This window comes from Cucumis melo, chromosome 5, assembly GCF_025177605.1.
Source record: "Cucumis melo cultivar AY chromosome 5, USDA_Cmelo_AY_1.0, whole genome shotgun sequence".
NCBI classification, from domain to species: domain Eukaryota; kingdom Viridiplantae; phylum Streptophyta; class Magnoliopsida; order Cucurbitales; family Cucurbitaceae; genus Cucumis; species Cucumis melo.
Window position 1 is genome coordinate 3,240,836 of NC_066861.1, and position 23,370 is coordinate 3,264,205.

Sequence of the window (23,370 nt, forward strand, 5' to 3'; positions counted from 1 at the left end):
TGGCCTAACCAAAACCAGACCTGCCTAGCCCTTATATCCCGGCCGGTTAGGTCAAGTAGAATGCGTTGAGCTCCCTCAGTATCAGAGCTTGTGTGGGGAACTCTTCACTTTTGGCCTAACCAAAACCAGACCTGCCAAGCCCTTATAGCCCAGCCGGTTAGGTCAAGTAGAATGCGTTGAGCTCCCTCAGTATCAGAGCTTGTGTGGGGAACTCTTCACTTTTGGCCTAACCAAAACCAGACCTGCCTAGCCCTTATATCCCAGCCGGTTAGGTCAAGTAGAATGCGTTGAGCTCCCTCAGTATCAGAGCTTGTGTGGGGAACTCTTCACTTTTGGCCTAACCAAAACCAGACCTGCCAAGCCCTTATAGCCCAGCCGGTTAGGTCAAGTAGAATGCGTTGAGCTCCCTCAGTATCAGAGCTTGTGTGGGGAACTCTTCACTTTTGGCCTAACCAAAACCAGACCTGCCAAGCCCTTATAGCCCAGCCGGTTAGGTCAAGTAGAATGCGTTGAGGTCCCTCAGTATCAGAGCTTGTGTGGTGAACTCTTCACTTTTGGCCTAACCAAAACCAGACCTGCCTAGCCCTTATATCCCAGCCGGTTAGGTCAAGTAGAATGCGTTGAGCTCCCTCAGTATCAGAGCTTGTGTGGGGAACTCTTCACTTTTGGCCGAACTAAAACCAGACCTGCCTAAACCTTATATCCCAGCCGGTTAGGTCAAGTAGAATGCGTTGAGCTCCCTCAGTATCAGAGCTTGTGTGGGGAACTCTTCACTTTTGGCCTAACCAAAACCAGACCTGCCTAAACCTTATATCCCAGCCGGTTAGGTCAAGTAGAATGCGTTGAGCTCCCTCAGTATCAGAGCTTGTGTGGGGAACTCTTCACTTTTGGCCTAACCAAAACCAGACCTGCCTAAACCTTATATCCCAGCCGGTTACTTCATGAAATTTAAGTTTTATATAGTCCTTAATTTAATGTTGGTTTAGTAGAGATACAAATATAAGATTCAATCTTGGTTCTTTTGCATTCAATTCTTGTGGATTGTTCTGGAAAAAAATTAAAGTCTGCTGATTTTGAGATTATATATAGAAACAACTGTCTTTTTTATCTGAAAATTTTAATGAAATTGCATTTCTCTTTTGTTTGAGTGAGGTTCTTCTTTTGAATCTTGGAAACTTTCTTGATTCATGTTTCTGTAATGTTGAATGAGTGTGAAACAAAGTTAGGGGCTGAAATCTTGGAGGAATGTTGGGATGAGGATTTAACAATTAATTTCTCTTTCTTAGAAGAATCCGAATCTATACAAAGGTCTTCTTCTCTGTTTCTAATCATCTGAGGTAATCTTGTAGGTTTTTTAATTCTTGGTGGAAATTCTGGGATACTCTGAAGTGATTCTTGCTTTCTTAATAGTTTTTGTTGTTTGTTTTCGTGCCATTGTTGAAAATCTTGAGGTTGTTCTTGATTGGTTCCATGTTGGGTTTATTGCAAAAACTTCTCGAGTGTTTCTTGGTTGATTATCAACAATTCTTCCTGTTAGATCTAAAACCCAAATGTCCATACCCAAAGTGAAATCTTCTTGTATAAGAGATTCTTCCACGCTAATTTTCCATTTACCACACAGGTGCTCTATCTTAGAATTCAAAGGACTTAACTTGAGTTACTTTCCGCCTTACAGTCGTACAAATATCAGAACTATTAAAAAATTTCCTCTTTTGTTTCAGGCATTCAAAAGAGAGGAATTTCTCTCTGTCTCTTTTAGTTGTACATAAGAGAAGGGATAGAAGATTTCTGAAGGTAGAACGTTCAATAAGTAGAAGAATATGAAAAGAAGAAAGAAAATAGAGGTTAACTGGTTCCGCTAGGTTTATCTTCTTTATTGCTTTTCAATCTGTGAAGAATTTTACGAAATTTTTTTGTCTCTAACGGCTTGGTCAGCATGCTGAAGCATTGCCCGAGGTATGGACCTGGACAACTTCGATTTCTCTTATCTCAAGAGCTTGGAGATTCTTTTTATCTTACTTCACAGTTGACGTTCTTTCGGTTCTTTCACTCCCCCAGGTATGAAACTTCAGCCTCTGCTGGCTTAGATTCTATCAATCTCATTTTCAACTTTGTCCATTCCATTTGTAACCAAGGATTCATTTGTAGGACAAGAAAGATAATCACCATTTAAAATATATATGTTAGAGTACACACACAAAAACAACTAATTATTCAATCAGAAACATAAAAGCATAATTTACAGAGCATACGGGTCATAAGTTAAGTTTGTGCTACAACAAGATATCCACTCCTGATGTTAAAACACAAAGCCATATTGTCTAATTCCTTTAGTAATCTACAAGAATTCCAAAGAAATAAGCTCGGGGTCATTATCAATTTTGTTTTTCATCCTAAAATATTAAATTATTCTCCTCTTTGGGAAATTATTGGAGGATGACCATGATGGAGATCTCAAATCTTTACACCAACAGCTGTTTGAATGTCTTTTCTATCTTTCCTTTTTTCTTACTTGGGAGGGGTTAAAATTTTCATTTCCTGTGCATTACTAAGCATGCAGGGTTCACAGAAAAATTTGAATTTTTCATTAGTTGTCGTGAGCTGGCCAATGCATTTTTCGAATTGACAGATCCTATTGATCAGGTAAGAGTTAATTATGTCAATCATTAATGTTAGAAGGGTGCACACATGATGAAACTTTTTAGCCAACTTCATGGCATTTGAAAGAGAGAAAGTACATTGGTATTGTACTCAAATTAAACTTGATGGTATTATTCTGATGCATGTGAAAAATACTCGTGTGCAGGTGGTGGTTTTAGTTCTCATTCCAAGCTTAAGAGGAAATTGATTTATATATGCAGTGAGGTCGTTGAAATATACTGTCATTGTTCAATATTTGCCAAGGGTCTATCGAAATCTACTCATTCTTAAAGAAAGTTAGATGGCCTTCTAGCATTCTCCGAGAAAGTGTCAAGGCTAAAGCTGCATTCAATATCTTCCTTTATATCCTTGCAAGCCATGTACGTTAACCGCCACTCTTGTGCTTGTATTAACCTTTTCATCTTTTTTTAGATGGATTACACTACACTCAAGATTGATTCAGTTAAAATATTGTAAGAGAAAAGGAGGGAAGATACAAAATGTCATAAACACAATATGTGACTTGCAAAATGAGTATATTATAAACCAAATTTCCAGCACAAAGCCAGAGTGGATCCTAAGTATACTGTGAAGGTTGTTAAATTCAAATCTATTAGGTCTTATTTGATAACTATTTAGTTTTGGTCTTCACCATAATATTTTTCGTTCTTTCAGGCTCATTTGGTACACTGCATCGTGCTGAATGGCATGGATCGGTTAGTCTCTTTTATCTTATCTCTAACTCATGGTTCAACATTCATGTTCAGTTAATAGTGTAACAAGTTCCAACAGACAACTTTTAATCTAATAGTTTCATTACCTTGTTTATTTTCTAAGGAGAATGGTTAGTTGGAATGTTAGTTTTCTTTTGGAGCTGTCAGCTTTTGGAGCCATTGCAGAGCCCTCTACCTAATCGCTTGGTATTATAAGTACACATCTGGTACTGCAAAATGCTATGTTCACTCTTTTATATTCCTGAATAAATGTGTAATCATGAGATAATTATTTGGCTGTGTATGTTAGTTTACCTTTGGGGCAATACCAAATGTGAGGGCCAAAGGGAGAGCATCAGTACGTGTTGCTGACATTCTAAATCATTTGCAAACAGAGGAACCTATTAACTCAAATGATGTAAATGTTGAACTTGAAGGCACCCGTTCTCTCTCTTTTCAATTTCCTTTAAAGAATTTGTGCAAGGATTGATATATTCATTTTATTTCAGATGGTTGTGCCAGAGATAAATACACTCATTCTTATATTTAGGGAGGTAAAGTTTCATTGAACTCCATCATATTCTGCTGTGAATGTCATTATGTAACGTGGTTTGATTTGTATATGCTATAATTTTTCAATTACTTTTGGTAATCTATTGATGGGGATATGAAAGTTATATTTATTTCAAAACATGAATAATTTATTTGCCCATTCTATTCAACTGCCCCTGTTGTTTAGAATTGGATATTTCTGCTTTGCAGGTGGACGTGGTCACTCCCATGTGTTCTCAGTTGAAATATGAAGGTGTTACGGCCCGAGAATCTGTTAGGATACCAGAACTTCTTAAGAAACTCTTTGAATTAACTTGCCAAAATATCAAAGAAAATTACAGCCAGATTACTAAGACTGATCTTCCTCTAAGGAAAATACACAAAACACAACTCAAAATCACAGAACAAGCTCTCTGTTTCTGCTCTACTACACCACACAAAACCAAACAAAACATGCCCTCTACCACCCATGAAATGGCTTATTTATAAGTCCAGCCCTTCTGCGCAGCAACGGTCTTCTGCCCTTTTCTTCAGTCTGCTTTACCTCTTTCTTCAGGGGGAGCAGCCCACCTTTTACCCGACATTTGTCCTTTGTCCTGCCTGCTCCCTTTTTCCGTTCCACTACTAACTAACTTGTGGTCCCCCCTCCCCCTTTGGCTGGTCCCAGCTCCTTGCTTTCCTCACCATTTCCACGTGTCCCCTTGTCTTTCTTCCTTCTGTTGTAGGTAAATAAAATTGGGGGTCTAGCAGAATCCCGTTACAATAATACCGGCATACACAAAGCTAACAGCTAACAGCTAACACAGCACAAGAACAACTTATCACACAGCATTCTATAACAATATGAGGCAATATGGAACTTATATATTTATATAGGAATAGTCATTCATTAGAAAAGGTTCTCACAAAATGATTACAGCCAAATGAGAGGGTTGTTCTCTCCCAAATGAACAAGGTTGTCCATTCAAAACATTCCAAACAAAGTAGGCTACCTCGCCGACTCTTCCCAACACCATATAAGGTCCAAAGCATTTAGGAGATAGCTTATCGCAGCGCCTCTTAGCTACCGATTTCTGCCTATAGGGTTGTAATTTCAAATATACCCAATCTCCAATGTCAAAAACTACTTCCCTTCGGTGCACATCGAAAAACTTCTTCATTTGTTCCTGGGCTTGTTGTAAATGTTGCTTCAAAACTGCTAGTGTTTCATCCCTGTTCTGTAACTGGTATTCGACCGAATCATTCAGTGTTGTGCTCACCTGACCGTAGGAACAAATGGGGGGTGGGGGCTGTCCATAAACCACCGCGTAGGGGGTCGTTTTGATCGATGCGTGATAGTTGGTGTTATACCAATATTCGGTCCACGCTAGCTTTTCACTCCATGTTTTGGGTCGCTCTTGACACAAACATCGTAAATATAGTTCGAGGCACTTGTTAACTACTTCCATTTGTCCGTCGGTTTGGGGATGATACGCCGTACTTCTTTTCAACCGGGTCCCCTGTAAGCGAAATAATTCCTTCCAAAAGTGGCTAAAAAATAATTGGTCACGATCGGATACTATTGAACGGGGATATCCATGGAGGCGCACTACCTCCTTGATGAATTCCATCAGCCACTATTTTGGCAGAGAATGGATGATTCAACTCGATGAAGTGTGTGTGTTTACTCAAGCGATCCACCACTACTAACACCGAGTCAAACTTCCTGGATTGTGGGAGGCCTTCCACAAAATCCATCGATATATCTTCCCAAATTCGGTTAGGAATGGGTAGGGGCTGCAGCAGGCTGGCAGGCGATAAGGCTTGGGTTTTCTTCTGTTGACACACATGACATCGATCCACGTACAACTTGATGTCGTTTTTCATTCCCTCCCAATATAATTCAGCAACTATTCTTTTGTAGGTACGTAGTTGCCTCGAGTGCCCCCCAACCACAGAATCATGGAAGGTGTGTAAAATGGTTTGTAATAAACTGGACGTCTTCTCGAGGACTAATCTGCCCTTATAAAACAGTCGGCCTTGTCGGACTGAATACCGTGGCACACACCCGGGGTCCACTAATAGTTTCTCAAATATGTCCTTGAGCTTGTCATCCGCTTGGACCTCCTTTTCCACCACAGCGACATCAAGTATGGAAGGGACCGTAATAATGTTCAGCTGAGTCTCAATCGGGATGCGGGATAACGCATCAGCCGCCTTGTTTTCTGGTCCCGCTCGGTAAAAGATCTCAAAATCAAAACCCATTAGTTTCATCAACCATTTGTGGATCCCCGGTATCAACTCCCTCTGTTCCAAGATGTGTCTCAAGGCCTTCTGATCGGTGTACACCACGAAACGATGCCCCAACAAATAATATCACCATTTTTCCACTGCTAACACAATGGCCATTAGCTCTCTCTCGTAGACTTACTTCAATCTCCCCGCTTCTGACAATTTTTGGCTGAAATAAGCAATCGGTCATTTGTTTTGTGATAACACCGCTCCCAACCCAAACCCGAAAGCGTCGGTTTCTATCTCAAATGGTTGCTGGAAATTCGGTAGGCCAAGATAGGCAGTGTAACCATGGCCTTTTTCAGATTCTCGAATGCCAGCGTGGCCTCCGCTGACCAACGGAAGTTATTCTTCTTTGTCAAGCGTTTGAGGGGTGTGGCTATGGCTCCATAGTTTGCCACAAATCGACGATAATATTCCGTCAGCCCCAGAAATTCTCTAAGCTCCCGCACGTTCTTCGGAACCGGCCATTCCAGCATAATTCTGATTTTTTCTTGGTCTGCTTCAACCTCCTTTTCAGATACCCAATGCCCCAAATACTCGATGCGTTCCTTCCCGAAATGGCACTTCTTGCGGTTGGCAAAAAGGCTATGCTCCCTTAGTAGGCTAAACACCACAGTGAGGTGCTCCAAGTGAGATTCTGCATCCTTACTATACACAAGAATATCATCAAAAAACACTAGTATAAACTTACATAAATAAGGTCGAAAAACCTGGTACATGAGGGCTTGGAATGTCGCCGGTGCGTTTGTAAGCCCAAACGGCATGACCAGAAATTAGTAATGCCCTTCGTGCGTTCTAAAAGTCGTTTTCTTTACATCCTCCTCCCGAACTCGGATGTGATGGTACCCCGACCTCAGATCGATTTTGGAAAAAATACTTGCCTCGTGCAGCTCATCTAGCAGCTCGTCAATCATGGGAATTGGGAACTTATCAGGTACTGTCGCTCTATTCAACGCCCTATAATCCACGCAAAACCGCCAACCTCTGTCTTTCTTTTTCACTAGGATCACAGGACTGGAAAATGGGCTGACACTTGGCCGAATAAATCCCGTGTCGAGCATCTCATTCACTAATTTCTCAAGTTCGTTCTTCTGAACATGCGGGTAACGGTATGGCCGTACATTAATGTGTTTTGTACCCTCCTTCAGTTGTATGCGGTGGTCAACTTGTCTCATTGGGGGTAATTCTGAGGGCATATTGAATACATCTGCAAATTTCCGCTCAAGCTGTTCAAATTTCGGTTGCAGCTCTTCAACCGCTTCAGTAACCGTTAGTTGTCGGTCCGCCCTCGATACACCCATGGACCTGACATCCACGAGGAATCCCCGACTCTCGGGCTGCCATTGCTTCATCAACATCTTCAAGGACACTTCCATTCTTGTCAACGACAGGTCCCCCTTCAGTACTACTTTAGTACCCCCGACGATGAATGTCATTGCTAAATCTTTCCAATCCACTGTCATCGCTCCTTGCAAGCAACCACTGCATTCCGAGAACCATATCTAAGTTTCCCAATTCCAACGGCAAAAAATCATCCTTTACTATTAACCCGGGAAGCCCCACGATAACACCCGTGCACATCCCTTTTCCTTGGACTGCCTTGCCGGATCACATGATGACTCCATAATTGGTCGTCTCTGTTGTTGGGATTTTTAACTCCTCCACCAGCTTTAGGGAGATGAAATTATGTGTGTCCCCGCAATCGATCATCACCACGACTTTTCGCTCTTCCACTTTTCCTTTAATCTTAAACGTACCCGGAGCCGTGAGACCAACCACTGAGTTCAGAGACAGCTCGACAACGAGACTGACCTCCACCATTCCTTCTTCGATTTCCATCTCTCGTATCTCTGCGTCGTCAAGGTCGTCGGCTACCACACATATTCGGAGCTCCTTGTTCTTGCAACGGTGGCCTTTGCTAAACGGTTCGTCACACCGATAGCATAAACCCTTATCCTTCCTCGTCTGTAGTTCAGAGTCTGTCCACCGTCGAAAGGGATGTTCGCGTCGGCCTCCCCCTCCCCCTGTATTAGGTAGAAATGCGTTTGAATTTGACGGATGGGGGAAATTTTCTCCGCCAAGGTCACCATCTTCGTGGTCGGGCTTTTGTAATTTTTTGGGCTTAGTTTTGGGTTTGTTTTCGCGGCCTCCTTTGGGTACGGGTGTGGGCCACCCCTTGCCACTTCAATCTTTTCTTCAGCGAGTTGGGCCGCCTCCATCAGATCTTCAAGGTCCATGGTGTCACAATCGTAACTTTTCAACACAATTATACAGCACTTGTTTAGCTCGATCAACAAGTCAGCCGTTCGAAATTCGGAATCCGCGGACTAACTCGCGATATGATGCAGTCTCCCTCCTCGTTCTTGAGAAAATGTTTTTATAAAACGGGAGAGAGAAATTAAATAGTTGAAAACATCATAAAGAAAGCATTGAAGACTGTCAATTACAAAGAAAATAGCTTAATTTGCAAAGAGTGCGACAAGGCTTGGGCGGGGGTCGAACTAGTCATGTACCCCTATAGTACATATTGAGAATTTTGGCCTTGGCAGGCTTGCATATGAAAAAGCCGAAATGTCACACTGTGACTCGACGACACCTAAACGAAAGAATTAACCTAAACTACTTTCAAGACAAAGATAAAGTGGTTTGAGGGTATTCGGGCATACGACCATTGGTAAATAATACCTTGGACAATTATGCCCTTGACATTCTCCCCTACTTAAACGGTTGACGTCCTCGTCAACCGGCGAAGCTGGAGCTCTTTGGTCTTCTGCATCCACGTTTCAAGGTCTTCGACATGTCCTCTCTTGTTACCTCCACGAGAGGCTTCTTCCGCTTCAACAGGAATTTATGTGTCTCCCTCGTGGGCCTTCTACCAGTCCTTACTTTGTCAGCAAGGACTTCCTTGACTTCTCTGTCTTCCTCTAGATCCAGGTTGACAGATAATCATACGGCGTTGTTGCACGGTCAATTGGAAGCTTGGTCATCCACTCGAACTCGAGAGGGCATCGCTTTTGATCTCCCCTCTCCTCCATAGGCCTTGAAGCTTCTTCTAGGCACACTCGAGCGATGTCGGCCATCTGGTCACATTCCTCTCCAACTCAGTGGACTTGAGGGCGGTCCCCTACATAAGGGCCATCAGCGAGGGGCGGCAATACAGAATGCCTCTTACCTTTAATCTCAAACGGACATCTCTTGATCTGCGAGTCTGTCTGAGCACTATGACCAAATTGGGCTACCTTCAGCAGTTGAACCCAATTCTTTTGTCTGCCATCAACACAATGATGCAGGTATTCTCCGAGCACACAGCGGAATTGCTCGGCTTCAGCTTCAGGAGTCTTGGTCGCATCGACGACCCCAAGACTTGGCCCCTCGATCATGGCTTGCTTTGAACCATTGAAGGCGGCCTGACGCTCGAGGTTCTCACTCCACTGAGTGTCTTCTTCTCTCAACAACCCACTTTGGTGACGCTCCCCCACATGATCCGGCACGTTTATCTGGCTCTGCACAGAGTAACACTCTCCTCCCTTGGCATCGGTAAGACTCAGCGGCACTACGGGGAACTTGTATGCTTCATGCCTAGTGACACAATTTTTCTCGAGTCCCTTTGCCTTCGTTGTTCTTACTCGATAGTGCCTCGGTCGGTCGTCTGACTTTGGGAGATGCTTCACTCCACGTGAGCGGTCCACCCGCCTCGTGAGCATGGAGAGTGGACGTTTACGCCGAACTGTGAGCTTACTCTGGATACGGCAGTCAATACACTGTTGTGGGCTTTTGTCCTTCTTCTTTAGGGAAAGGACGTGGGCTCCATACGGAGCTTGTACAGGTATATTACACCCTGTATTCAACAACATCTCTGATGGTTTCCGAAGTTTGGTTAACTCCGACGGTGCCATGCGATAAGCATTCTTCACAGGCGCTTTTGCCTCTGGCAACAATTCTCTTCCCTGGTCGATCGTCTTTCGCATCGACACGGATTTGGGCCAACTATTTGGCAGCACATCATGGCACTTCTCTGGGATACATAGAGTGTCTTTCGGGATTATCTCCCCCCTTTTCCCCAATGCCCCAAGCGGGATCTCCACAGATGGTGGTTTCTCTTGGGCGCGACTCTCGACTAGTTGCATGGTCGATATCATTTTAAACCCGTTGGGCTGACGAATCTCTGCTTGCACTATCGTGGGAAAGGATCCAGTGATCACTAGACATCTGGCTGAGGGCATTGGTATGACTTGATGTTCAAGGAGGAACTCCATTTCTAGCACTACATCTAAGTCATCCATCTTTACAACCACAAAGTCTACACGGCCTTTCCATCCTCCCAACTTTATCGTCGTTTGTTTCACTAACCCGAAGACGGGTAGGGCAATGGAATTCACGACCTTCATTCTTTCTGAGTCCTTCTCCCAACGGAGTCTTAAACGTCTGGCCTCTACCTCTGTTATGAAGTTATGGGTTGCACCGAAATTAATCATAGTGCTTTTCGTCTGCTTTTGATTGATCCAGGTGTTAACATATAATAAGCCCCCTTTCGTGGGTACGTTTCTCTCCCCTGACTTTTTCTGGAGAGACCACAGATATTTTATGGCCCCTATTCGAGTTCTTTCACCTCCATCTATCAGACCCGCTTCATCCTCAGCTTGATTTGGCTTATCATCTGAATCCGCGATTAATGAGGCCTGAAACGCATGAAAGTCGACTTTATTTGGACATTCTTTTGCCATATGTGGCCTACCACATACGAAACAACTCAGGCGGTGCTTGGGTGGGCTTTGATTATTCGACCTTTGCCATGTGTTCCCTGTGTTTGACTGGTGAGATCTGCGGTTTTTACCTGAACATTCGTCTCCCCCTACAGCTTTGGGAGAACTCGGACGACTATTCCTGTTCCTTCCAGGTGAGAAACTTTGGCGACGTCTCACATCTTGAGAGTCACTTGTCAGATCGAACAATCGTTGGGCTGCTGCATACGCTGACGTGAGGTCTTGGACCCTTTGTTCATACAACTTGGCCCTTGCCCACGGTTTCAGCCCTTCAACAAAACAGAAAACTTTGTCTTTCTCTGACATATCGCGGATGTCTAGCATCAACCCCGCGAACTGTTTCACTTACTCCCGAATCTCGCCAGTGTGTCTTAGATTGCGCAACTTTCGCCGAGCAAGGATTTCCACATTCTCGGGGAAGAATTGCGAGCGAAGTTCTCTCTTCAGGGCATCCCAAGTATCTATTGTGCAACGCCCTTCCTGTATGTCCACATATCGGGACCTCCACCACAACTTGGCATCTTCAGACAGATGCATCGTTGCCAATGTCACTTTGGCTTCCTCGGTGACGGTGTTTGTAGCCTTGAAGTACTGTTCAAGGTCGAAAATATAATTCTCTAAAGCCTTTGCATCTCTTGCCCCACAGAAGGGCTTTGGTTCCGGGATCTTTACTCTGCTAACCGGAATTGCTCCTCCAGCTGGAGCTTGGTTTTCCATTGCTCGCATCGTGAGATTCAGCCTCGCGTTCACGTCTGCGATTTCATTCCTAACGACATCGAGGGTGACTCTAAAATCCTCCGACATGTCGTTTATCATCTCTAATAGTGTCTTTTGAGAGCTATCTAGCTCGCTGACACGTTCTTGCATGTGGGCAGCAAAGCCTAATGAACTGTCCCCATGTTCGTAGTTAACAGTTCTTCTGGCGTTTGTGTTTTCTTCTAGGGTGTCAACTCTTGCCAACAACTCTTGTATCGGCAACCCTTTGACACGGCCAGCTACCACATCGATCGTATTAGTTTTCTCGGAAATTTCATCGAGACGAGACTCCAAGTAACGGATGGAGTCGGGAACTTCGACTAGGTAGAGCATCTGCTCTTCTAGCTCTACTAGTCGGTCTTTCTGGGCTTTGCCCGGTGGGTTCGACGATGACATGTTTCGGTCTTATCGTCAATTAGCCAATTTGGCTCTGATACCACTTGTCACAATCGTAACTTTTCAACACGATTGTGCTGCACTTGTTTAGCTCGATCAACAAGTCAGCCGTTCGAAATTCGGAATCCGCGACAAACTCGCGGTATGATGTAGCCTCCCTCCTCGTTCTTAAGAAAATGTTTTTATAAAACGGGAGAGAGAAATTAAATAGTTGAAAACATCATAAAGAAAGCATTGAAGACTGTCAATTACAAAGAAAATAGCTTAACTTGCAAAGAGTGCGACAAGGCTTGGGCAGGGGTCGGACTAGTCATGTACCCCCCATAGTACATATTGAGAATTTTGGCCTTGGCAGACTTGCATATGAAAAAGCCGAAATGTCATACTATGACTCGGCGACACCTAAACGAAAGAATTAACCTAAACTACTTTCAAGACATAAAGATAAAGTGATTTGGTGGTATTCGGGCATACGGCCATCGGTAAATAAAACCTTGGACAATTATGCCCTTGACACACGACCCTCATGGAGAATACCTCTTTTCTAATTATTGGGTCCAGACCGTTGGTAAATGTTCCCTCGAAAACATCTTCTGCAATCTCCGGTAGGGGCGCCGATAGTTCTTCAAACTTTTGCAGATATTCACTCACCGAACCTTCCTGCTTGACCGCCAAAAATCTTGCACACGCCGTCCATGTTCTCTACTCTGAAATCGATTATACATCCTTTCTTTCAACTCCTTCCAGGATCTTAACCGTTTGCGGTTTTCTGTCCATCTAAACCAACTCAATCCCTTCCCTTCCAAGCTAAGCACGGCGATCTTCAGCTTTTCCCTTTCATTCAAGAGATGCATTTGGAAGTAGTATTCCGCCCTGTAGAACCATCCATCCGGATCCTCCCCGTTAAAAACGGGCATTTCTAATTTCTTGAACTTGATCCTATCCTGTCATGCCCCTGTTTCCACGCTCAAGGACGTCTCCCCTTCTTCCCCCTCCTCTTCGGCCGTGTCTTCATTCCTGAGCTTCCTCTTTCCGGTGCTTATCCCAGTCATTTTCAAACCTCCCAGCTGTCTCTGGCGGTCCTCGTAAATCGCCGATAACATGGCATGCACCTTCTTTAAATTTTTCTTTAGAAGTGGCAGTCTTTGGTCCTTTTGTTTAATTGCCTCGATCTCTGCTTCTGAAGCGGTTAAACGATCCTCTATCATCTTTTGCGTCATCTTCTTCCACCTCCCAGATTGTCGACTCGCTCTGATACCAATGTTAGGGCCCGAGAATCCTGTTACAATTATACCAGCAAACACAAAGCTAACAGCTAACACAGCACAAGAACAACTTATCACACAACACTCTATAACAATATGAGGCAATATGGAACTTATATATTTATATAGGAATAGTCAATCATTACAAAAGGTTCTCACAAAATGATTACAGCTAGATGAGAGGACTGTTCTCTCCCAAATGAACAAGGTTGTCCGTTCAAAACATTCCAAACATTCCAATGCCTAACCCTAGCTAAACGCTCCCCTATATATAAACTCCTTTTACCGATGCCACGTGCCCTTGGGACCACTGGCCATTCCAACTACCATTTTGTCTATGCTGAAATGCCTTTCTTACCCTTCTTCCTCTTTCTATGATAAACTTGGGTAATTGGAGGCCTAGCAATACCCCCTAAGAGAAGAGTCACCTTGTCCTCAAGGTGGAAATCGGGGAATTGGTTCACGAGCGTTGCATAGGATTCCCATGTGGCTTCATGACTCGGTTGATCTTTCCAATGAACCAAGTACTCCCAGTCCCTTTCGGCATCATTCCAGCGGAGTTGTGTCACCTGGTCGGGCACCAAAACTAGCTCCATCTGATCATTAAGCGCAGATATGTCCGGTTGGATACGGTGTTTATCACCTACTGCCCTTTTTAATTGCGAAACATGGAAAACTGGGTGTATTTTTGCATTCTCTGGGAGATCCAACAAGTAGGCTACCTCGCCGACTCTTCCCAACACCATATAAGGTCTGAAGTATTTAGGAGTTAGCTTATCGCAGCGCCTCTTAGCTACCGATTGCTGCCTATAGGGTTGTAATTTCAAATATACCCAATCTCCAATGTCAAAAACTACTTCCCTTCGGTGCACATCGAAAAACTTCTTCATTTGTTCCTGGGCTTGTTGTAAATGTTGCTTCAAAACTGCTAGTGTTTCATCCCTGTTCTGTAACTGGTATTCGACCGAATCATTCGGTGTTGTGCTCACTTGACCGTAGGAACAAATGGGGGGTGGGGGCTGTCCATAAACCACCGCGTAGGGGGTCGTTTTGATCGATGCGTGATAGTTGGTGTTATACCAATATTCGGTCCACGCTAGCTTTTCACTCCATGTTTTGGGTCGCTCTTGACACAAACATCGTAAATATAGTTCGAGGCACTTGTTAACTACTTCCGTTTGTCCGTCGGTTTGGGGATGATACGTCGTACTTCTTTTCAATTGGGTCCCCTGTAAGCGAAATAATTCCTTCCAAAAGTGGCTAAAAAACAGTTGGTGACAATCGGATACTATTGAACGGGGATATCCATGGAGGCGCACTACCTCCTTGATAAATTCCAGAGCCACTATTTGGCAGAGAATGGATGACTCAACTCGATGAAGTGTGTGTGTTTACTCAAGCGATCCACCACTACTAACACCGAGTCAAACTTCCTGGATTGTGGGAGGCCTTCCACAAAATCCATCGATATATCTTCCCAAATTCGGTTAGGAATGGGTAGGGGCTGCAGCAGGCTGGCAGGCGATAAGGCTTGGGTTTTCTTCTGTTGACACACATGACATCGATCCACGTACAACTTGATGTCGTTTTTCATTCCCTCCCAATATAATTCAGCAACTATTCTTTTGTAGGTACGTAGTTGCCCGGAGTGCCCCCCAACCACAGAATCATGGAAGGTGTGTAAAATGGTTTGTAATAAACTGGATGTCTTCGGGAGGACTAATCAGCCCTTATAAAACAGCCGGCCTTGTCGGACTAAATACCGTGGCACACACCCGGGGTCCACTAATAGTTTCTCAAATATGTCCTTGAGCTTGTCATCCGCTTGGACCTCCTTTTCCACCACAGCGACATCAAGTATGGAATGGACTATAATAATGTTCAGCTGAGTCTCAATCGGGATGCGGGATAACGCATCAGCCGCCTTGTTTTCTGGTCCCGCTCGGTAAAAGATCTGAAAATCAAAACCCATTAGTTTCATCAACCATTTGTGGATCTCCGGTATCACCTCCCTCTGTTCCAAGATGTGTCTCAAGGCCTTCTGATCGGTGTACACCACGAAACGATGCCCCAACAAATAATGTCGCCATTTTTCTACTGCTAACACAATGACCATCAGCTCTCCCTCGTAGACTGACTTCTCTCTCGCCGCCTCTGACAATTTTTGGCTGAAATAAGCAATCGGTCATTTGTTTTGTGATAATACCGCTCCCAACCCAAACCCGGAAGCGTCGGTTTCTATCTCAAATGGTTGCTGGAAATTCGGTAGGGCCAAGACAGGCAGTGTAACCGTGGCTTTTTTCAGATTCTCGAATGCCACCGTGGCCTCCGCTGACCAACGGAAGTTATTCTTCTTTGTCGAGCGTGTGAGGGGTGTGGCTATGGCTCCATAGTTTGCCACAAATCGGCGATAATATCCGGTCAGCCCCAGAAATCCTCTAAGCTCCCACACGTTTTTCGGAACCGGCCATTCCAGCATTATTCTGATTTTTTCTTGGTCTGCTTCAACCCCCTTTTCAGATACCCAATGCCCCAAATACTCGATGCGTTCCTTCTCGAAATGGCACTTCTTGCGGTTGGCAAAAAGGCTATGCTCCCTTAGTAGGCTAAACACCACCGTGAGGTGCTCCAAGTGAGATTCTGCATCCTTACTATACACAAGGATATCATCAAAAAACACCAGTATAAACTTACGTAAATAAGGTCGAAAAACCTGGTACATGAGGGCTTGGAATGTCGCCGGTGCGTTTGTAAGCCCAAACGGCATGACCAGAAATTCGTAATGCCCTTCGTGCGTTCTAAAAGTCGTTTTCTTTACATCCTCCCCCGATCTCGGATGTGATGGTACCCCGACCTCAGATTTATTTTGGAAAAAATACTTGCCCCGTGCAGCTCATCTAGCAGCTCGTCAATCATGGGAATTGGGAACTTATCGGGTACTGTCGCTCTATTCAACGCCCTATAATCCACACAAAATCGCCAACCTCCGTCTTTTTTTTTCACTAGGATCACAGGACTGGAAAATGGACTGACACTTGGCCGAATAATTCCCGCGTCTAGCATCTCATTCACTAATTTCTCAAGTTCGTTCTTCTGAACATGCGGGTAACGGTATGGCCGTACATTAATGTGTTCTGTACCTTCCTTCAGTTGTATGCGGTGGTCAACTTGTCTCATTGGGGGTAATTCTGAGGGCATATTGAATACATCTGAAAATTTCCGCTCAAGCTGTTCAAATTTCGGTCGCAGCTCTTCAATTGCTTCACTAACCGTTAATTGTCGGTCCGCCCTCGATACACCCATGGACCTGAAATCCACGAGGAATCCCCGATCCTCGGGCTGCCATTGCTTCATCAACATCTTCAGGGACACTTCCATTCTTGTCAACGACGAGTCCCCCTTCAGTATTACTTTAGTACCCCCGACGGTGAACGTCATTGCTAAATCTTTCCAATCCACTGTCATCGCTCCTTGCAAGCAACCACTGCATTCCGAGAACCATATCTAAGTTTCCCAATTCCATCGGCAAAATATCATCCACTACTGTTAACCCGGGAAGCCCCACGATAACACCCGTGCACGTCCCTTTTCCTTGGACTGCCTTGCCGGATCACATGATGACTCCATAATTGGTCGTCTCTGTTGTTGGGATTTTTAACTCCACCAGCTTTAGGGAGATGAAATTATGTGTGTCCCCGCAATCGATCATCACCACGACTTTCCGTTCTTCCACTTTTCCTTTAATCTTAAACGTACCCGGAGCCGTGAGACCAACCACTGAGTTCAGAGACAGCTCGACGACGGGACTGACCTAAACCATTCCTTCTTCGATTTCCATCTCTCCCATCTCTACGTCGTCAAGGTCGTCGGCTACCACACACAGTCGGAGCTCCTTGTTCTTGCAGCGGTGGCCTTTGCTGAACGGTTCGTCACACCGATAGCATAAACCTTTCTCCTTCCTCGCCTGTAGTTCAGAGTCGGTCCACCGTCAAAAGGGATGTTCGCGTCGGCCTCCCCCTCCCACGGTATTAGGTAGAAATGCGTTTGAATTTGACGGATGGAGGAAAACTTTCTCCGCAAGGTCACCATCTTCGTGGTCGGGCTTTCGTAATTTTTTGGGCTTAGTTTTGGGTTTGTTTTCGTGGCCTCCTTCGGGTACGGGTGTGGGCCACCCCTTGCCACTTCAATCTTTTCTTCCGCGAGTTGGGCCGCCTCCATCAGATCTTCAAGGCCCACGACCCTCATGGAGAATACCTCTTTTCTAATTATTGGGTCCAGACCGTTGGTAAATGTTCCCTCCAAAACATCTCCTGCAATCTCTGGTAGGGGCGCCGATAGTTCTTCAAACTTTTGCAGATATTCACTCACCGAATCTTCCTGCTTGACCGCCAAAAATCTTGCACACGCAGTTCCATGTTCTCTACTCCGAAATCGATTATACATCCTTTCTTTCAACTCCTTCCAGGATCTTAACCGTTGCGGTTTTCTGTCCATCTAAACCAACTCAATCCCTTCCCTTCCAAGCTAAGCACGACCATCTTCAGCTTTTCCCTTTCATTCAAGAGATGCATTTGGCAGTAGTGTTCCGCCCTGTAGAACCATCCATCCGGATCCTCCCCGTTAAAAACCGACATTTCTAATTTCTTGAACTTGATCCTATCCTGTCATGCCCCTGTTTCCCCGCTCAAGGACGTCTCCCCTTCTTCCCCCTCCTCTTCGATCGTGTCTTCATTCCTGAGCTTCCTCTTTCCGATGCTTATCTCAGTCATTTCCGAACCTCCCAGCTGTCTCTGGCGGTCCTTGTAAATCGCCGATAACATGGCGTGCACCTTCTCTAAATTTTTCTCTAGAAGTGGCAGTCTTTGGTCCTTTTGTTTAATTGCCTCGATCTCTGCTTCTGAAGCGGTTAAACGATCCTCTATCATCTTTTGCGTCATCTTCTTCCACCTCCTTAGATTGTCGACTCGCTCTAATACCAATGTTAGGGCCCGAGAATCCTGTTAAAATAATACCAGCACACACAAAGCTAACAGCTAACACAGCACAAGAACAACTTATCACACAGTACTCTATAACTTCATTACAAAACGTTCTCACAAAATAATTACAGCCAAATGAGAGGGTTGTTCTCTCCCAAATGAACTAGGTTGTCCAATAAAAACATTCCAAACATTCCAATGCCTAACCCTAGCTACAACGCTCCCCTATATATAAACTCCTTTTACTGATGCCACGTGCCCTTGGGACCACTGGCCATTCCAACTACCATTTTGTCTATGCTGAAATGCCTTTTTTACCCTTCTTCCTCTTTCTATGATAAACTTGGGTAGTTGGAGGCCTAGCAATACCCCCATGGAGAAGAGCCACCTTGTCCTCAAGGTTAGTCTCTTTTATCTTATCTCTAACTCATGGTTCAACATTCATGTTCAGTTAATAGTGTAACAAGTTCCAACCGACAACTTTTAATCTAATAGTTTCATTACCTTGTTTATTTTCTAAGGAGAATGGTTAGTTGGAATGTTAGTTTTCTTTTGGAGCTGTTAGCTTTTGGAGCCATTGCAGAGCCCTCTACCTAATCGCTTGGTATAATAAGTACACATCTGGTGCTGTGAATGTCATTTCTGCTTTGCAGGTGGACATGGTCACTCCCATGTGTTCTCAGTTGACATATGAAGGGTTGTTTGATGAGGTGAGCTAATGCACGAGTGGAACTTCTTATTCTTCTTCTTCGTCTTTCTTTTTTTTTTTTTTTTTGCCCCACGGGATGACAATGATCACTTGATTTTGTCGGTTAGTCTCTTTTATCTTATCTCTAACTCATGGTTCAACATTCATGTTCAGTTAATAGTGTAACAAGTTCCAACCGACAACTTTTAATCTAATAGTTTCATTACCTTGTTTATTTTCTAAGGAGAATGGTTAGTTGGAATGTTAGTTTTCTTTTGGAGCTGTCAGCTTTTGGAGCCATTGCAGAGCCCTCTACCTAATCGCTTGGTATAATAAGTACACATCTGGTGCTGTGAATGTCATTTCTGCTTTGCAGGTGGACATGGTCACTCCCATATGTTCTCAGTTGACATATGAAGGGTTGTTTGATGAGGTGAGCTAATGCACGAGTGGAACTTCTTATTCTTCTTTTTCGTCTTTTGTTTTTTTTTTTTTTTTGCCCCACGGGATGACAATGATCACTTGATTTTGTCGGTTAGTCTCTTTTATCTTATCTCTAACTCATGGTTCAACATTCATGTTCTGTTAATAGTGTAACAAGTTCCAACAGACAACTTTTAATCTAATAGTTTCATTACCTTGTTTATTTTCTAAGGAGAATGGTTAGTTGGAATGTTAGTTTTCTTTTGGAGCTGTCAGCTTTTGGAGCCATTGCAGAGCCCTCTACCTAATCGCTTGGTATAATAAGTACACATCTGGTGCTGTGAATGTCATTTCTGCTTTGCAGGTGGACATGGTCACTCCCATGTGTTCTCAGTTGACATATGAAGGGTTGTTTGATGAGGTGAGCTAATGCACGAGTGGAACTTCTTATTCTTCTTCTTCGTCTTTTTGTTTTTTTTTTGCCCCACGGGATGACAATGATCACTTGATTTTGTCAGTTAGTCTCTTTTATCTTATCTCTAACTCATGGTTCAACATTCATGTTCTGTTAATAGTGTAACAAGTTCCAACCGACAACTTTTCTAAGGAGAATGGTTAGTTGGAATGTTAGTTTTCTTTTGGAGCTGTCAGCTTTTGGAGCCATTGCAGAGCCCTCTACCTAATCGCTTGGTATTATAAGTACACATCTGGTACTGCAAAATGCTATGTTCACTCTTTTATATTTCTGAATAAATGTGTAATCATGGGATAATCATTTGGCTGTGTATGTTAGTTTTCCTTTGGGGCAATACCAAATGTGAGGGCCAAAGGGAGAGCATCAGTACGTGTTGCTGACATTCTAAATCATTTGCAAACAAAGGAACCTATTAACTCAAATGATGTAAATGTTGAACTTGAAGGCACCCCGTTCTCTCTCTTTTCAATTTCCTTTAAAGAATTTATGCAAGGATTGATATATTCATTTTATTTCAGATGGTTGTGCCAGAGATAAATACACTCATTCTTATATTTAGGGAGGTAAAGTTTCATTGAACTCCATCATATTCTGCTGTGAATGTCATTATGTAACGTGGTTTGATTTGTATATGCTATAATTTTTCAATTACTTTTGGAAATCTATTGACAGCGATATGAAAGTTATATTTATTTCAAAACATGAATAACTTATTTGCCCATTCTATTCAACTGCCCCTGTTGTTTAGAATTGGACATTTCTGCTTTGCAGGTGGACATGGTCACTCCCATGTGTTCTCAGTTGACATATGAAGGGTTGTTTGATGAGGTGAGCTAATGCACGAGTGGAACTTCTTATTCTTCTTCTTCATCTTTTGTGTTTTTTTTTCTTTTTCCCCACGGGATGACAATGATCACTTGATTTTGTTTAACATGACATGAAGGTTCTTATACAGAGTTAATTTGCTGTAACTTCTCCCATTTTGGCTTCAAAACCTCACCAACTCTTGATTATATACTCTTCACAGTACTTGTTAGCCTACTCATCATAATTCAAATAGACCTCACGTGTAACTTAATTTTGTTTTGAAGTTTTCTGATATGGGCTTTGTAGTTTTTGCATGTGAGTAATGGTTCTGTGGAGCTTGATTCATCGATCATGGGTGCTCAACAAGATGGAAAAAAGATCAAGGTTCCACTTAATTCAAGGTTTGTACTATTTTTTGTATTTTTGTTTAGGTTGTGGAATCCAAGTTTGTATTTGAAGTCAAGTTCATCCAAGGTCATTGAGTTTCAAACTTCTTTTAAGTAAATTTGTGTTTCTTGAACTAGAATTCTATGTCAATTGCTTGTTTTTTGTTTTTTTTCTCAAACTTTACGTATATCTGCAACTTTAAGGTTTTGATCATGTTATTAATGCCTTTTGCAGCTGAATGGGATTTTCATACCAAATCCGCTTGATAGGCCTCGTTCAGTTTTATGCTTGAAACTAAAGGAGAATTTGGTCTGTGTAGTAAATGAAATTGAAAATTGTATTGTTGTCTATGCTATGAAAGTTCCAGTTCTCTAGTATAAAGTTACAAGACCATGTATATATTTTCGTCATTGATTCAGGATGCTATATATTTTCTGTTTTTTAGAGTTCAGACGAGCATATTAATCAGGATATAGGTGTCACAACATGTTTGTAAATCGAAATTGGAACCTGCATAGGCTGCATTAATCTTTATGATGTCTAAACCAGCTGAAGCAAAGAAATGGAGAATTGCAGAAGCTTTCATAGGAAGTCTAATAATATGGTATACCATATACAAGTGACATCTTTCTAGTTTTAGAAATTCCTGATATTTACATAGCCAGCCATTAATAATACAAATAACGTTAACCGACCATTCAGTAATCTGCTACATTTCACTTTTGCATCACAGACTAATTTAAAAGAAAAATCTGGGATTGAAATGTCAGTGGTGTTGTGCTTAACCTTACTGACCTTTCCTACTGTAAAGCAGTCAAGATTTCTATTTCCTGCAAGAATTGATTCTGCGTAAAAGGCAGCATCTAAAATTTCGTCATAGTTAATGATCAAGCTGTGACTATGCAATATTCTGTCGTTGTATTATATATTGTTTTTTTATGTGATATTTGCAGTTTCTAAAATAATCATTATTGGTTTGATTTCCTCCCAGATATTTTCAGTTGCCCTCTGGCCTTTCTAATCCTTGTTATTAGCAGGCGAGGATGAAGTTTCTGTTGTTCCTTTGAATGAACCATTGTCTGATTTTACTGATGAAGATATTAGAGAGTTTGTAAGTCGTGAATCAAGACTTTAATTGTATTACTAGATGCCTATATTTTTACATATTCATCGACAAGTTCTAATTTCTTTTTAATCTCTATCTAGGCATCTTTCATTGGTGGATCATATGTTGCCGATGCTTCAAAAACTTTAAATGGAGAGTTTACTGTGACTGATGCTGTTAAGATCAATCTTCCTCTGTCTAAGGTTTTACTTGATCTATTTCAGATGCTATCTGGTTTTATTCTATAACCATCTCTGTTAATGTGTTCATTAGTTTTCAGTTAGCATGTTTGGTAGACTTTAAGACGTTAGATCGAGATATTCGTTGAGCCTTCTGTCTGATTGATCTGCATATGATGACTATTTGTAGGACTTGAAGAATGCAAAGGCGATTGTTGATTGGATAGATTGGGCAGAGCCACAGTATGACTTTAATCCCATTATTGATGAATGGTGCCAAGAAGCTCCCGAATAACTTGATTTATATATTCTAATAAATTTGAATAAATTTTGTAACCAACAGATGGTCAGTTAATGATTGTGTTGGGTTGAATGATATTAGTGACTATCTTTTGTGAGAATATATATCTAATCACACAAATAGCATTTTGCGTAGGACGATACGAATCTTTTATGAAAATAACATAAATAACATTTTGATGATACAGACTCTTTCTGGATTATAAGGATCATTTTTTGTTATTTGACATTTTATTAGCTAACAATGTATGAGATATAAACAATAGCCTTTTAAATAGATTTCATTCACATAACTGGCATGAATATTATATGTTGATGTTGGGAATTGAATATTGATATTTGAAAAAGTATATTATAGATAAAATATGTGAAAATACTACATTATTATAGTTTTTATTTAAAGGTATGACTAGACGTTTATATTTGTTAAAAAAATGCTACTATAAACAATCAACAACTTTTTAAACTTGCTGTGAAACGTTTTCATAGCTTTAGAAAAGCGCAATTACAAATCACATAATAGAAGAATACGCCATTAAAAAGTTGTTTTTATAACTTTTCCAAAATGCTATCAAAATGCATACTTTTTATAGCTTTTATAAAACGCTATTAAAGATCCAGACTTTTAATAACATGCGTCACGACTTTTGGTAAAATGCTATAAAATG

General features: G+C 42.4%; 2 protein-coding genes across 26 annotated transcripts in view; one reads left to right on the forward strand and one right to left on the reverse strand.

The window, feature by feature from the left end:
• The window catches only part of LOC127149388 (uncharacterized), a 36,061-nt gene extending 31,711 nt beyond the window's left edge, over window positions 1-4,350 (reverse strand). The window contains exon 1 of the mRNA XM_051084602.1: window positions 4,256-4,350. The gene's annotated coding sequence lies outside the window, so the exon portion shown is untranslated. The remainder of the gene's footprint in view (window positions 1-4,255) is intronic.
• LOC103491299 (vacuolar protein-sorting-associated protein 33 homolog) lies at window positions 1,117-22,908 on the forward strand. 25 transcript variants are annotated; one of them, XM_051085195.1, is made up of 16 exons: window positions 1,303-1,844; window positions 1,936-2,058; window positions 2,561-2,643; window positions 2,807-3,020; window positions 3,316-3,356; window positions 3,478-3,560; window positions 3,664-3,771; window positions 3,863-3,907; window positions 18,992-19,048; window positions 19,403-19,459; window positions 21,038-21,132; window positions 21,353-21,427; window positions 21,564-21,722; window positions 22,110-22,229; window positions 22,325-22,426; window positions 22,593-22,908. In XM_051085195.1, exons 5-12 carry the CDS (start codon window positions 3,344-3,346, stop codon window positions 21,354-21,356), a joined length of 462 nt encoding a protein of 153 aa, XP_050941152.1. In that variant the 5' UTR covers window positions 1,303-1,844; window positions 1,936-2,058; window positions 2,561-2,643; window positions 2,807-3,020; window positions 3,316-3,343; the 3' UTR covers window positions 21,357-21,427; window positions 21,564-21,722; window positions 22,110-22,229; window positions 22,325-22,426; window positions 22,593-22,908. The 25 variants fall into 25 exon arrangements, with proteins under 25 accessions (XP_050941171.1, XP_050941149.1, XP_050941152.1 ...); XM_051085194.1 differs by lacking the exon at window positions 21,564-21,722 and having other exon boundaries at window positions 1,311-1,844; XM_051085193.1 differs by lacking the exons at window positions 21,353-21,427; window positions 21,564-21,722 and having other exon boundaries at window positions 1,305-1,844; window positions 22,156-22,229.
• Window positions 22,909-23,370: the final 462 nt, after the last annotated feature.

What these genes read in the sequence shown, in the direction of transcription:
- LOC103491299 (XM_051085190.1), top strand. An exon ending in ATGAAGGGTTGTTTGATGAG is followed by an intron (nt 19,049 to 19,402) that starts GTGAGCTAATGC and finishes TCTGCTTTGCAG; the next exon opens with GTGGACATGGTCACTCCCAT. An exon ending in AAGGTTCCACTTAATTCAAG is followed by an intron (nt 21,133 to 22,109) that starts GTTTGTACTATT and finishes ATTTCCTCCCAG; the next exon opens with ATATTTTCAGTTGCCCTCTG.